Below are 12,879 nucleotides of genomic sequence, written 5' to 3'. Positions count from 1 at the left end.
GTCCCCACCACTGCATCAGCTGGCTTAGAAAAGGCATCTGTCTCTTTAAATGCATTCTCCAAGCCAAGCCAGTTGACGGCTTGGAGAATGCATTTAAAGTTTAAAGTTGCTTTCTTTCACCTCTCCCTTCTCCTTCCTTCTCCTTCCTTCCTTCCTTCCTTCCTTCCTTCCTTCCTTCCTTCCTTCCTTCCTTCCTCCTCCTTCCTCCTTCCTTCCTTCCTTCCTTCCCCTCCCTCCCTCCCTCCCTCCTCCCTTCCTTCCTTCCTTCCCTCCCTCCCTCCCTCCCTCCCTCCTCCCCCTCCCTCCCTTCCTTCCTTCCTTCCTTCCTTCCTTCCCTCCTCTCCTCCCTCCCTCCCTCCCTCCCTCCTCTTCCTTCCTTCCTTCCCTCCCTCCCTCCCTCCCTTCCTTCCTTCCTTCCTTCCTTCTTCCTTCCTTCCTTCCTTCCCTCCCTCCCTCCCTCCCTCCCTCCCTTCCTTCCTTCCCTCCCTCCCTCCCTCTTCCCTTCCTTCCTTCCTTCCTTCCTTCCCTCCCTCCCTCCCTCCCTCCCTCCCTTCCTTCCTTCCTTCCTTCCTTCCTCCCTCCCTTCCTCCCTCCCTCCCTCCCTCCCTCCCTCCCTCCCTCCCTCCTTTCTTCCTTCCTTCCTTCCTTCCTTCCTTCCTTCCCTCCCTCCTCCCTCCCTTCCTTCCTTCCTCCCTCCTCACTTCCCTCCCTCCCCTCCCTCCCTTCCCTCCCTCCTCCCTTCCTTCCTTCCTTCCTTCCCTCCCTCCCTCCCTCCCTTCCCTCCCTCCTTCCCTCCTTCCCTCCCTTCCTCCCTCCCTCCCTCCCTCCCTCCCTCCCTCCCTTCCCTTCCTTCCTTCCTTCCTTCCTTCCTTCCTCTCCCTCCCCTCCCTCCCTCCCTCCCTCCCTTCCCTCCCTCCCTCCTCCCTCCCTCCCTCCCTTCCTTCCTTCCTTCCTTCCTTCCTTCCTTCTTCCTTCCTTCCTTCCTTCCTTCCTTCCTTCCTTCCTTCCTTCCTTCCTTCCTTCCTTCCCTCCCTCCCTTCCCTCCCTCCCTCCCTCCCTATCCTCCCTCCCTCCCTCCCTCCCTTCCTTCCTTCCTTCCTTCCTTCCTTCCTTCCTTCCTTCCTTCCTTCCTTCCTTCCTTCCTTCCTTCCTTCCTTCCTTCCTTCCTTCTCTCAAACATCTGATGTTTATTCTTTGTGGCTTTTATGTTAAGCAAGTTTGGCCACCCTGCTCTAGGAAGACAGTTTCAGCAGGCTGGGGCCAGGCCAAGGACAGCTAGACCATTTTGGAACAAGGAACTACCAATAAGTTTGTACCTGTTGAGCATCAAGCTCTCTGGCGGGTGTATAGGGAGAGACCGCAGGGGTGTCGAACTCATTTGTTATGAGGGCCAGATCTGATCTAGATGAGACCTTGTTGGGTCGGGCCATGTCAGGTTGGGCCGGGCTATGTCGTGCTATTTAAGATTAGGTAACAGAGATACATTTATGAACACAATTAAATATTTTTTTTTTAAAAAACCTTAAAACATGCTTAAAAAATTAGTACTTGTTGGTCTTAAAGGTGCTTTCTTTGTATTTCTCCCATGGGATCCAGGGAACTGGGCAAAGGAAGCTCTGCCTTCCCCAGGGGACTGGGGGGAGGAGAGGAACCTCACCCAATAGAAGGAAGAGAGAGTTGGCTCAGTAGCTCTGCTGTGTGATTGAGAGAGCTCAGGAAAACAAGCTCTACCTTCCCCCCTTCCTCCCCAAGGGAGGTGGCTCAGCCAATGGAGAAAATAGAGGTTTTGCTCTGTAGCTCTTGTGCAATTGAGGAAGCCTTGCAAAGGAAGGTGTGATGCAGAAGGGAGAGGGAGAAGGAAGCAGATGACAGCCAGTTGCTCAGGGGGCCTGATAGGAGCCCTCGGGGGCCTGATTCGGCCCCAGAACTGCATGGTTGACACCCCTGATTTTGGGCTTCAAAACCCTGTACTTGATTTGGTATTCAATCTGGAGCCAGTGCAGTTGATGGGAGCACAGACTGTATATGCGCACTCAAGAGGGTGCCTGTAAGGACCTGTGCAACTATGTTCAGGACCAGCTGAAGTCTCCAGAGCAAGTTCAAAGGCCGCCCAGTGTAGAGTGAGTTGTAGTAATCCAGTCTGGAGATGACCATTGTATGGGTGACTGTGGTTAGGCCAGCGCAGGACAGCTAGGGGACCAGCTGCTGGATTTGGTGAAGATCAACAGATGCCATTCTGGCCGTATTGGTGACCTGAGCCTCCGAAGTCAGAGAGGCATCTAAGGTCAGTCCCCACACTCTTGATAGAGAAAGCTGGTATCAGCTGTACCCTTCCCAGACGGAGGAAGCTGAAATCCCAGCTCTGCTGGGCACTCCGTTATTCCCTATGGAGACCGATTCCCATAGAGATCTGGGCCCTGTGGGACTTGGCTGAGTTCCATGGGGCCTGTAAGACGGAGACATTCGTCAGGAAAGAAAAAAACACTGGGGAGTAGAACCGCCAAACACTTCAAAAAGTGCATGCAACCGTTCATATAGGTATTATTCACAGTGTCTCCCGGCAAGAGCCAGGCACAACATATATCAACGCAGTGGCTTATGTAAAGGTGCATACTGGCCATGAGCTGTTAAGAAACCTAAATCTGAAATGTAGATCTGAAATCTATTTAAAGGTTCAGTACTTGCTGGGGGGGGGGGAGTGTCGATGACTGGGGAAGGAAGGCAAGGGCAAACCACCCTGTAAAAAGTCTGCCGTGAAAACGTTGTGAAAGCAACGTCACCTCAGAGTTGGAAACGACTGGTGCTTGCACAGGGGACTGCCTTTTTTAAGAACCCCGTGGCGCAGGGTGGTAAAGCTGCAGTACTGCATTCGGAAGCTGGTTCAGGTATCTGGCTCCAGGATGACTCAGCCTCCTATCCTTCCGAGGTTGGTAAAATGAGTACCCCAAGTTGCTGGGGGGGGGGGGGGGAGTGTAGATGACTGGGAAGGCAATGGCAAACCACCCCGTAAAAAGTCTGCCGTGAAAATGTCGTGATACGACGTCACCCAGAGTTGGAAACGACTGCTGCTTGCACAGGGGACTACCTTACCTTTTTACATGTAAAATAACAAGAATCCCAAGCGGCGCAATTCTCTATAAGCGGTTCACCAAACAATTTCCCAAATATCCAAAGGCACCTTATAAAAGTCCTTATAATCAGACTGTAGGTCTTCTGGTTGCCAAGTGCCCCTGGAAAAAAGACAAAAGAGACGCGTGTTCAGATTCTAAACATGTTTTGGTTCCTTTATCCATTGCTTCTTATCAGGGGGCGTTTTTTAGAAAAATAGGTGGTGGCGCTCATTAGCATAACTCATTAGCATATGCCACCCGCTCCAGCCAAAAGCAACCTGACACAAGAAAGGAGATCCAGCCAGCCCAAGCAGGCCTCGCTCACCTGGGGCTCTCCTTGGCCACGCCCCCTCCAGTCAAAAGGCCAGCAAGCCACCTGCTGCCCAAAATCACATAAGAAGTGGAGAAAGGGTCGTGTGGGCTTCTCCAGGGGTGAATGCTGGGGGTGTGGCAAAGCCCCTGGTGGCTGGCTGGCTGCCCGCTCTCCTAATCCAGAGATTGTTATGCAGCTGCACCTACTATCAATGGACAAGGTAGGTAGGTGGGGAGGAGGAGGGGGGTCCATCAGAAAGGGTGAGGAGCTGTACTCCTGTGAGCTCCTGTTGAATTCAAGGCCTGCTTCTTATGATTGGAACCCCCAATTTTTTGAAACTTAAATCACAGCACCAGCTTCAATCCTCAAGGTATAGAAGAGAAGCACTGCAGATTTATACCCTGCTCTTCTCTCTGAATTAGAGACTCAGAGTGGTTTACAATCTCCTATGTCTTCTCCCCCACAACAGACACCCTGTGAGGTGGGTGGGGCTGGAGAGGGCTCTCACAGCAGCTGCCCTTTCAAGGACAACCTCTGCCAGAGCTATGGCTGACCCAAGGCCATTCCAGCAGCTGCAAGTGGAAGAGTGGGGAATCAAACCGGGTTCTCCCAGACAAGAGTCCACACACTTAACCACTACACCAAACTGGCTCCCATGGGTTCTCCCGCCTTTTTTATTGCCATCCTAAGAAGCTTCCCATATGTTGAATATGATGTCACGCCAGCTACTGGCAGGAGAGATGTGCGACACTATCGGATTGTATTATGTGTACTTATTGTTTATTTTATCATATTTATTGTATATTTTTACTCTATACCATTGAGATACGTTGTGCGCTGCCCTGAGCCCAGTTTCGGGAAACGGGCAGGATAGAAATGAGCTTTCTTCTCCTTATTGACATCTCTACTGCTTCCTTTCTCCTCTCCCTCTCTCTTCCCGTCCCCCCTAGTCGATGGAGGAGCTGAAGATGTCTGGATCGGTGACGTCCTACGACCAATTGGTCAGGCAGGTCGAGGCGCTGAAAAAGGAGAACACCCACCTCCGCAGGGAACTGGAGGACAACTCCAATCACCTCTCCAAACTGGAAAATGAGACTTCAGATATGAAGGTGGGACGTGAAAGAGGGCCGTGGGGAGGGGGAGGCTGCCCGCACATAGCAGAGTGCAGGCTTTCGGCGGGGGGGGGGGGGGGAGGGGAGAGAAGCAGCCACAGAATGCTGAGCCACTGGTCTTGGGCCTGTCCAACTGGGCAGTTCCTCTTCCCACATGTTTGTATGGAAAACAACAGGGCTTTTTTTGAGCAGGAATGCAGTTCCGACTGGCTTGACAAATATGCAAACAAGTTCCTGCTGGCTTTTTCTGCAAAAAAGCCCGGTGTGAAACAATGGTGATGTCAGGGGGTGTGGCCTAATATGCAGAAATATGGAGAAAATAGAGTTTTTGCTCTGTAGCTCCTGAGCAAGCCTTGCAAAGCAAGCTGTGATGCAGAAGGAAGCAAGAGAGAGGGAGGTGGAAGCAGGCGACAGCCAGTTGCTTGGGGGCCTGATAAATGCCCTCTGGGGGCCTGATTTGGCCCCCGGGCTGCATGTTTGACACCCCTGCTCTTAACAATGTGTGGAAATAATGTAAGGTTCCTCTGAGCATGCACAGAGTGCCTTTCCAGCACCACTGAGTAAGCCAGCCAGCTTGTGGACCTGGGATTAGGGGACAGAGGTTTTATAAGAAGGTGGCTTTCAGATTTACTTGATCCTGGGAGTTAGGGCTGCCAGGTCTAGGTTGGGAAACACCTGGAGATTTTGGAGTGGAACCTGAGGAGGTTGGGTTTGGGGGCATAAAGCCGTAGAGTCCAGCATCCAACGTGGGCATTTTCTCCATGGGAACTGCATAACTGTCCTCTTTTCAGAGTCAATCCTTCTTCAGGCAGCTCACCAAAGGGGCTAGCCTGGCATGTCATAAAAAAATTGATTAAACAATATTTTAAATACATATTGTCTTGAGTGTTATTCAAGATACTCCCATGTATACTCACTAAATTATTTCAATTGGCTGCAATAATTTAGTGAGTATACATGGGAATATCTTGAATAACACTCAAGACAATATATAGTTAGAATATTGTTTAATCAATTTTTTTATGACACACCAGCCCCTTTGGTGAGCTGCCTGAAGAAGGAAACTCCAAAAAGAGGACGGAAGCAGCAGTCCGTTTGCAGCCACACCAATTTTGGGAAGCAGTCATATCTATTTTGGAATTTCTTGGACTTTGTGTAGCTCTACAAACAAAGAAGGAACATTGTACTATTTTCTGCAGAAAAGTATTTTTTTGGAATACTACTGAATATTGTTCAGTATAAAATTTGTTTTGGTAAAAACCCTCATGGAGTGTTCTATAATTATTTACCACCTGGAGGTGGGCAACTCTACCCAGAACCCTTCTTTCTGGAAGACTGAATGTAGACCAAGTTGCCAACTCCTAGTTGGACAATTCCTGGAGATTTGGGAGTGGGATCTGGGGAAGGTAGTGTTTGGGATGGGGGGGACCTCAGCGGGGATATGATGACAGAGTCTACCCCACCCCGAAAGCAGCCATTTTCTACAGGGGAACTGTCATGATCAATAGCTGTTGAAAGAACCTGTCTCCATTCCGTTGCAAAGAAATCCCTGCCAACAGTCATCTAAACATGCCCTGTGGCAGGAAGTTCCACAAGATAATTAGGCGTTGTGTGAAGAAGTGCTTCCTTTTGTTTGCTTTGGAGCTCTTGCAGTGAACAAAAAAGAAAGTAAAATGTTGCTATGCGCTTCGTACAAATGTACAAAACACCGGTATATAATTTAATAATGCCCCCAGAAGTGCTAAAATACAATTTAAAACCACAATCCTGTGGTTCAGCATCTAAGTGCCTAATGCCAATATAAAGTCCATTTACAAAAATGCAGGTTGTGTGACTGTTGAGGATATAGTTTTTTATTAAGCAAGCAAGCAAACAAACAAATAATAAAAAGAAACAAATACATCCAAAACAACAATAAGCGAAAAGATAATAAAACACAATAGAACACAATAGGGAATACACAACAATACAATTGAAAAGAAAAACCACTACAACTACAAACTCATTCACACTAAGGAATGGAGAGGATCAATAAACTTCTGTTACTCCAAATCAACACCTTTACTTTTTACCCACTTATATATGGGATCCCATTCCTCCTGGCATTTTTGCACATTGCCATCTCTTAATCTTATGGACATTAAATTAGATTCTGCGGCATCTAACAGTTTGGTAATGAATTCCTCTCTGTTGGGGATTTTATTGGTCTTCCAATACTTAGCATAAAGTATTCTGGCAACAGTGACTATGTATAGTAATAGTTTTAGTTTTGTCTACAAATATTCAAGAGGTATAGTTCTGGTACATGACTAATTTTTATTTTCAAGATTTTTTGTGCCCAAATATTGACTTGGGCCCAGTATTTTCTGGCATCTTCACATTGCCACCAAATATGAAACAAGGATCCTTTAATTTCTCGACACTTCCAACATTTGTTTGAATATGTGGGATATATTCTAGCCAGTCTATCTGGAGTGAGGTACCATCTGTATACCATTTTATACAGGTTTTCTTTAAAATCTGCTGGTTTTATTAATTTCAAATTCTGTTTCCATAGTTTTTCCCACTCAACCAAGTCCATGTTAAATCCAAAGTCTTTCAACCAGCGGATCCATGATTCTTTTACAGTCTCATCTTGCATCTTAATTTGGAGCAGGTTTAAAAGTACATATTGTCCCCATATGTAAGAACCAAGTTTTGGCTCCTGGCCTTTCTCAGTAGTATAAGTCGAATTGAGCACTCCATTAATTTGATAATAACATAAAGAAACATACGAGCGTCATCCCGAGCCGCTAGGATGGTGACTGACGTGCAACTGGCGATTTTCGCCAACATGCTGGGCATGTTGCTCTTCCTGCTCCTTGTCCTCTATCACTACGTAGCCGTCAACAACCCCAAGAAGCAAGAGTGAGGATTCCTTCACCCCCCCCCCCCTCAAGCAGACACCGCCAGCGTCGTGCCCCGGGGAACAACAGCCTCTTCCTCGCTGTTCCCTTGGACAAGAACAAACCGCCTGTAGCTAGGATGGGACAGACTGGGATTGAAAGCAAGGGTTGGCACAGCAGGGCAAAAATGGGCTCTCTCTCTCTTTTTTTGTCAAACAAAATTTATTAATAGAAACATGTTACAAGACGAAACATACAGATAACTGACCATACACAGCATGGATCTTACACTAAGATGTTCACCCAGGGAGTAAGTGGTATCAAACTGTATGGATCTTCTTAGGTCTAATCAGAAACCCTGAGAACTCCAATGAAGTGCTGAAGAGAGCCAGTTTGGGGTAGTGGTTAAGTGTGCGGACTCTTATCTGGGAGAACCAGGTTTGATTCCCCACTCCTCCACTTGCAGCTGCTGGAATGGCCTTGGGTCAGCCATAGCTCTTGCAGAGTTGTCCTTGAAAGGGCAGCTTCTGGGAGAGCTCTCTCAGTCCCACCTACCTCACAAAGTGTCTGTTGTGGGGGGAGGAAGGCAAAGGAGATTGTAAACTGCTCTAAGACTCTGAAATTCAGAGTGAATCTGAGACGCCGAAATTCAGAGCGAAAGGCAAGGTATAAATCCAATATATTCTTCTGAAAAAGAATAGGGATAATGAATTTTTTTGTGGGGGGATAATAAATTTGTATTAAATTACGACCCATACTGCAAAACATAAAAAAAATTATTTTAAAAATCTGAACTATGCACTAAACTTCTTATTATATTTGCATTTTTAGCAAATATAAGCACTTATTAACATCCTTCAAATATAAAACATACAGACACCATTTTACAATATCTTTTACCACATCTTCATATAAAACAATTTACCAAAAAAGAAAAATTATTACTGCTTACTATCCAATGTTTTCATATATTTTTATACAAGAAAAAGTTTAGGTGCATGCCAAACCATAGGACTATTGCTTTTAAAGGTATTTGTGCACTTCTGGTTGCATTATTAAATTATATACTGGTTGTTTGTACATTTGTGTTCTGGGGACAGTTGTATTTTACTTCCTTTTCTGTTGTTCTAACCTTTTTGGTTACCTGAGAGCCAGTTTGGTGTAGTGGTTAAGTGCAGGGACTTATCTGGGAGAATTGGGTTTGATTCCCCACTCCTCCACTTGCAGCTGCTGGAATGGCCTTGGGTCAGCCATAGCTCTCACAGGCGTTGTCCTTGAAAGAGCAGCAGCTGTAAAAAGCTCTCTCAGCCCCACCCGCCTCACAGGGTGTCTGCTGTGGGGGGAGGGGAAGGTAGAGGAGATTGTGACCACTCTGAGACTCTGAGATTCAGAGTATAGGGCGGACTATAAATCCAATTTCTTCTTCTTTCTTGTGCTGGGTTGTGTTTTTCTCCTGTTTTTGATTGTGCTTCCGCCATGAACTTCATTCCGTTCTGGTGCTCTGGAAGATAAAGGTATCTCTCTGCCTCGTGCAATTTTCTAAAGTTTGATCGTGCCTCCACCCCATTATGTCTCAAACTCCATAGTGTTTCCTCCTCAGGAACAGGCTTTTAGGGCCATGTTTTTTCTCTGCGTCAGGAAGTCCTGAAGCACTTACAGGGCAAACTGGAGCAGGAAGCCAAAGTGATGGTGTCTTCGGGGCAGATGGAGGTTCTGGAGCAGCTCAAAGGTGAGTGGATATTGCCTCGAGGGACTTGGTACAGATGCTGCAATTTTGCAGAAATCTAGACAGCCCCACCTGCTGAAGTTTGGTGCTAGGAGCAGGTTACCATCCAGTTGACATTTGAGAGAGGAAAAACCAAGTGTCTAGTGCAGTACTGCAGTCCAAGCTCTGCTCATGACCTGAGTTCGATCCCAGCGGAAGCTGGGTTCAGGTAGCAGGCTCAAGGTTGACTCAGCCTTCCATCCTTCCGAGATGTACCCAGCTTGCTGGGGATAAAGTGTAGATGACTGGGGAAGGCAATGGCAAACCACCCCATAACAAAAAGTCTGCCATGAAAACGTCCTAATGTGACGTCACCCCATGCTTGCACAGGGGACTACCTTTATCATATTTAGGCCTTAAACTTTACCTTTAGGCCTTAAACTAAATTGTAAAGATCCGACTAGAAATCTGACATATGGTTGTGTGCAGGGGACAAATTACTGAGAGCGAGGAACTGTCAATGACAAACTGGGTGGAAGTCATAGGAATATGGAACAAACACACACCTGGCGGCTGATTTTTCCTCACGCCCGGCTTTCTCCTAGAGTTGACAATCAGCAGTTCTCAACACCAGGTGCTTCCACACAGAAATTTTGCTCCTTTTTCACATACGCAGCAGAGCATTTTTGGGGGGAGTAACCACCCAACGTCAGACCCTACTTATTCTCTATCTGTATTTTCCATCACTTTGTTGTGATCTTTTGGGAAAATGTCTGGTATGCTGTGAAGATGGGAAAGGTGTGCATTTTTGCAGTTTCTGCAGTTCCCACATCAGCACCATTTTCCTTGTTTCAGCCCCCCCCCACCGATAGAGGACTTTTGCATATTTTAAAAATATCAGCAATGGAAATACTTTAATAGCATAATAATGATCTATCCACGAGATCCTCTAAATTCCCAGTTTTTATTCTTAAAACCGAAATGCCTTTTCTCTTATATCTCTGCAATGAAAAGGGTTAGAGATGTTTGGGGAAAAAAAGAAAACTGGGAATTCAGAGAACATTGTTATAATGTTCTATCAATTGCTAATTCTCCCCCCCTCCAAAGGCCTCTAAAAAGCCCTCCAGTTGTGTGGTGGGGGGGTGGGGTTGCTCCATGGATGTTCAGTTGCCCCTGGCAACAAAAGCGAGAGGGAGAATTGTTGCAATGTGGAAATGGCCGTTCTGTGCCTCCTAGAATATGCCCCACCCTTACCAGGCCACTTTTTTCCATGGGGTGTGTATATCTTTTTCTTTCTGTTAATTCACAAAATCATATTTTGCTGCAGACCCGAAAGAACCCACTGAATATGTAGGGACTCTTATTGTGTCTTTGGATGAACCAGTTTTACTACTTTTGTTATCCTAATGGGAGGGGGGACAGCCACTTTGCCACCGGATACAGTAACAGATGAGGGGGGCAGCAAGGAACTGCTGGAGGAGGAGGGAACAGTTTGGAAACCCACAGCCCCCCCCCCTTCTTTCCTGCTTCTCTCAGCTCTCCCTCCATCGCCCTTTCCCCTCTGACAGCTGCTCTCGGCTCTTCTTCGTTCCTTTTCTGATTAATTTACAAAGTCCTGTTTTCAACATAGCAGCCCCGTGGCGCAGAGTGGTAAAGCTGCAGTACTGCAGTCCCAAGCTCTGCTCACGACCTGAGTTCGATCCCGACGGAAGCTGGGTTCAGGTAGCTGGCTCAAGGTTGACTCAGCCTTTCATCCTTCTGAGGTCAGTAAAAGGCGTCCCCAGCTTGCTGTGGGAAAAGTGTGGTTGACTGGGGAAGGCAATGACAAACCACCCCGTAAAAAGTCTGCCGTGAAAACATCGTGATGAGGTGGGTCACCCCAGAGTTGGAAACGACCGGTGCTTGCACAGGGGACCTCCTTTACTTTTTATTTTCGACATATGTAGGCAAGTCTGCCCCCAAGTCAATAAAGGCCCCTTCCTTGTCTGTGGGCGGCTGCATTTTGCAGCTTTTGTCCACCACGTGGTGGACGGTAGGGTTGCCAAGTCTGACTCAGGAAATATCTGGGGACTTTGGGATTGGAGAAAGGGTGTGACAAGCATGATTGAACTTTGTTGGAAATAATGGAGGATGGGGGCACCTTCTTTGGGGGCTCATAGAATTGGACCCCCTGGCTCAATCTTTTTGAAACTTGGGAAATGTCTCGAGGAGAGGCACTGAATGCTATGCTAAAATTTTGGTGCCTCTACCACAAAAAACAGCCTCTCTGGAGCCCCAGGTACCCATGGATCAATTCTCCATTCTACCCTATGGGAATTGGTCTCTATAGGGAACAATGGAGTGCTCAGCAGACATTCACCCCCCCACTTTCTGATGACCCTGAAGTGGGGGGAGGGCCTCCAAACCTGTCCCCACCTGGGGATTGGCAACCCTAGTGGATGGGGAGAGACGGTTTACTTCCTGACAGAATAGGGTTGCCAAGTCCAATTCAAGAAATATCTTGGGACTTTGGGGGTGGAGCCAGGAACAAGGTTGTGATAAGCACAATTAGACTCCAAAGGGAGTCCCGGCCATCACATTTAAAAGGACTGCATACCTTTTAAATGCCTTCCTTCCACTGGAAATAATGAAGGATGGGGCGCCTTCTTTCGGGGCTTATAGAATTGGACCCCCTGGTCCAATCCTTTTGAAACTTGGAGGGTATTTTGGGGAGAGGCACTGGATATTACGCTGAAAAAATGGTGCTTTTATCTCAAAAAGCAGCCCCCCAGAGCCCCAGATACCTGCTGATCCATTGTACCCTACAGGAATCGATGTCTATAGGGAATAATGGTGTGCCCAGCAGACATTCTCTCCCCCCCCCCCGCTTTCTGATGACCCTGAAGTGGGGGGAGGGCCTCCAAACTGGGGGATCCCCTGCCCCCACCTGGGGATTGGCAACCCTACGACAAAACGATTCAATGCTGAGTGGGTGAGCAGATCCGGACATCATTTGCTAAAACGATAACACCTTTCCTTATCCGCTGTGCTTGCTCCCCTCCCTGCCCTCCTCTCCCCCAGCTCTGCAGATGGACATCACCAGCTTGTACAGCCTGAAGTTCCAGCTGCCGGCCTTCGACCCTGAAGAGGCGGGGTGCCCGGGACAGAGCACTGAGGACAGCCCCACCCACTCGGCCACGCTCCAAAGGAAAGGGAGCCTCGGAGACTTGAGCCGGGCCACCCTCCGGCTCCTGGAGGAGCTGGACCGAGAGAGGTAAAGAACAGAGGGGGTCACGGGGGCTGAGGGGCCTTCCTGACCCGTGTCCCTTTCTCAGCACTATCCATTCAAGACTGCACCTCCTCCCCCCTCGAAAAAAGCCAGATGTGCAGGCTGAGAATGGCCTTGGGTCAGCCATAGCTCTCGCAGAGCTGTCCTTGAAAGGGCAGCTTCTGTCCGAGCTCTCTCAGCCTCACCTATCTCACAGGATGTCTGTTGTGGGGAAGAAGATAAAGGAGGTTGTGCGCAGCTCTGAGACTCTGATTTAGAGAGAAGGGTGGGGTATAAATCTACAAACTTCTTCTTCTTCAAGTTGTGGGCTTCTGCTTAAATCAGTTTGCTCTGGGGCCATTTTTCCTGAGCTAAGACAAGTACGTGTGAGCTGGAAGCTAAAAAATTGTGAGCCAGCTCACACTAACTCAGCTTAGAAGGAATACTACTCATGGCATTTTAAAATGGCTGTCATTGGTCAAGCCTATGAATGCCGGCATGTGTTGT

At 47.9% G+C, this 12,879-nt stretch overlaps 2 protein-coding genes across 2 annotated transcripts in view; both read left to right on the top strand.

The window, feature by feature from the left end:
- Positions 1-12,879, top strand: part of APC2 (APC regulator of WNT signaling pathway 2) — an 86,642-nt gene that overhangs the window by 28,816 nt on the left and 44,947 nt on the right. Inside the window, exons 2-4 of the mRNA XM_060232842.1 lie at positions 4,374-4,532; positions 9,059-9,149; positions 12,186-12,378. Of these exons, the coding sequence (XP_060088825.1) occupies positions 4,374-4,532; positions 9,059-9,149; positions 12,186-12,378 (443 nt within the window). The remainder of the gene's footprint in view (positions 1-4,373; positions 4,533-9,058; positions 9,150-12,185; positions 12,379-12,879) is intronic.
- On the top strand, positions 7,314-7,466 carry LOC132567183 (dolichyl-diphosphooligosaccharide--protein glycosyltransferase subunit 4-like). Its single transcript, XM_060232843.1, has one exon. The coding sequence runs from the start codon at positions 7,333-7,335 to the stop codon at positions 7,444-7,446; it is 114 nt and encodes a 37-aa protein (XP_060088826.1). The 5' UTR covers positions 7,314-7,332; the 3' UTR covers positions 7,447-7,466.

The sequence above is a fragment of the Heteronotia binoei genome, chromosome 2 (assembly GCF_032191835.1).
Source record: "Heteronotia binoei isolate CCM8104 ecotype False Entrance Well chromosome 2, APGP_CSIRO_Hbin_v1, whole genome shotgun sequence".
Lineage (NCBI taxonomy): Eukaryota > Metazoa > Chordata > Lepidosauria > Squamata > Gekkonidae > Heteronotia > Heteronotia binoei.
The sequence above is the reverse complement of the archived record's forward strand: the minus strand, read 5'-3'. Positions and strand labels throughout refer to the sequence as shown.

What these genes read in the sequence shown, in the direction of transcription:
- LOC132567183 (XM_060232843.1), top strand. Translation starts at nt 7,333, where the DNA reads ATGGTGACTGACGTGCAACTGGCGATTTTCGCCAACATGCTGGGCATG.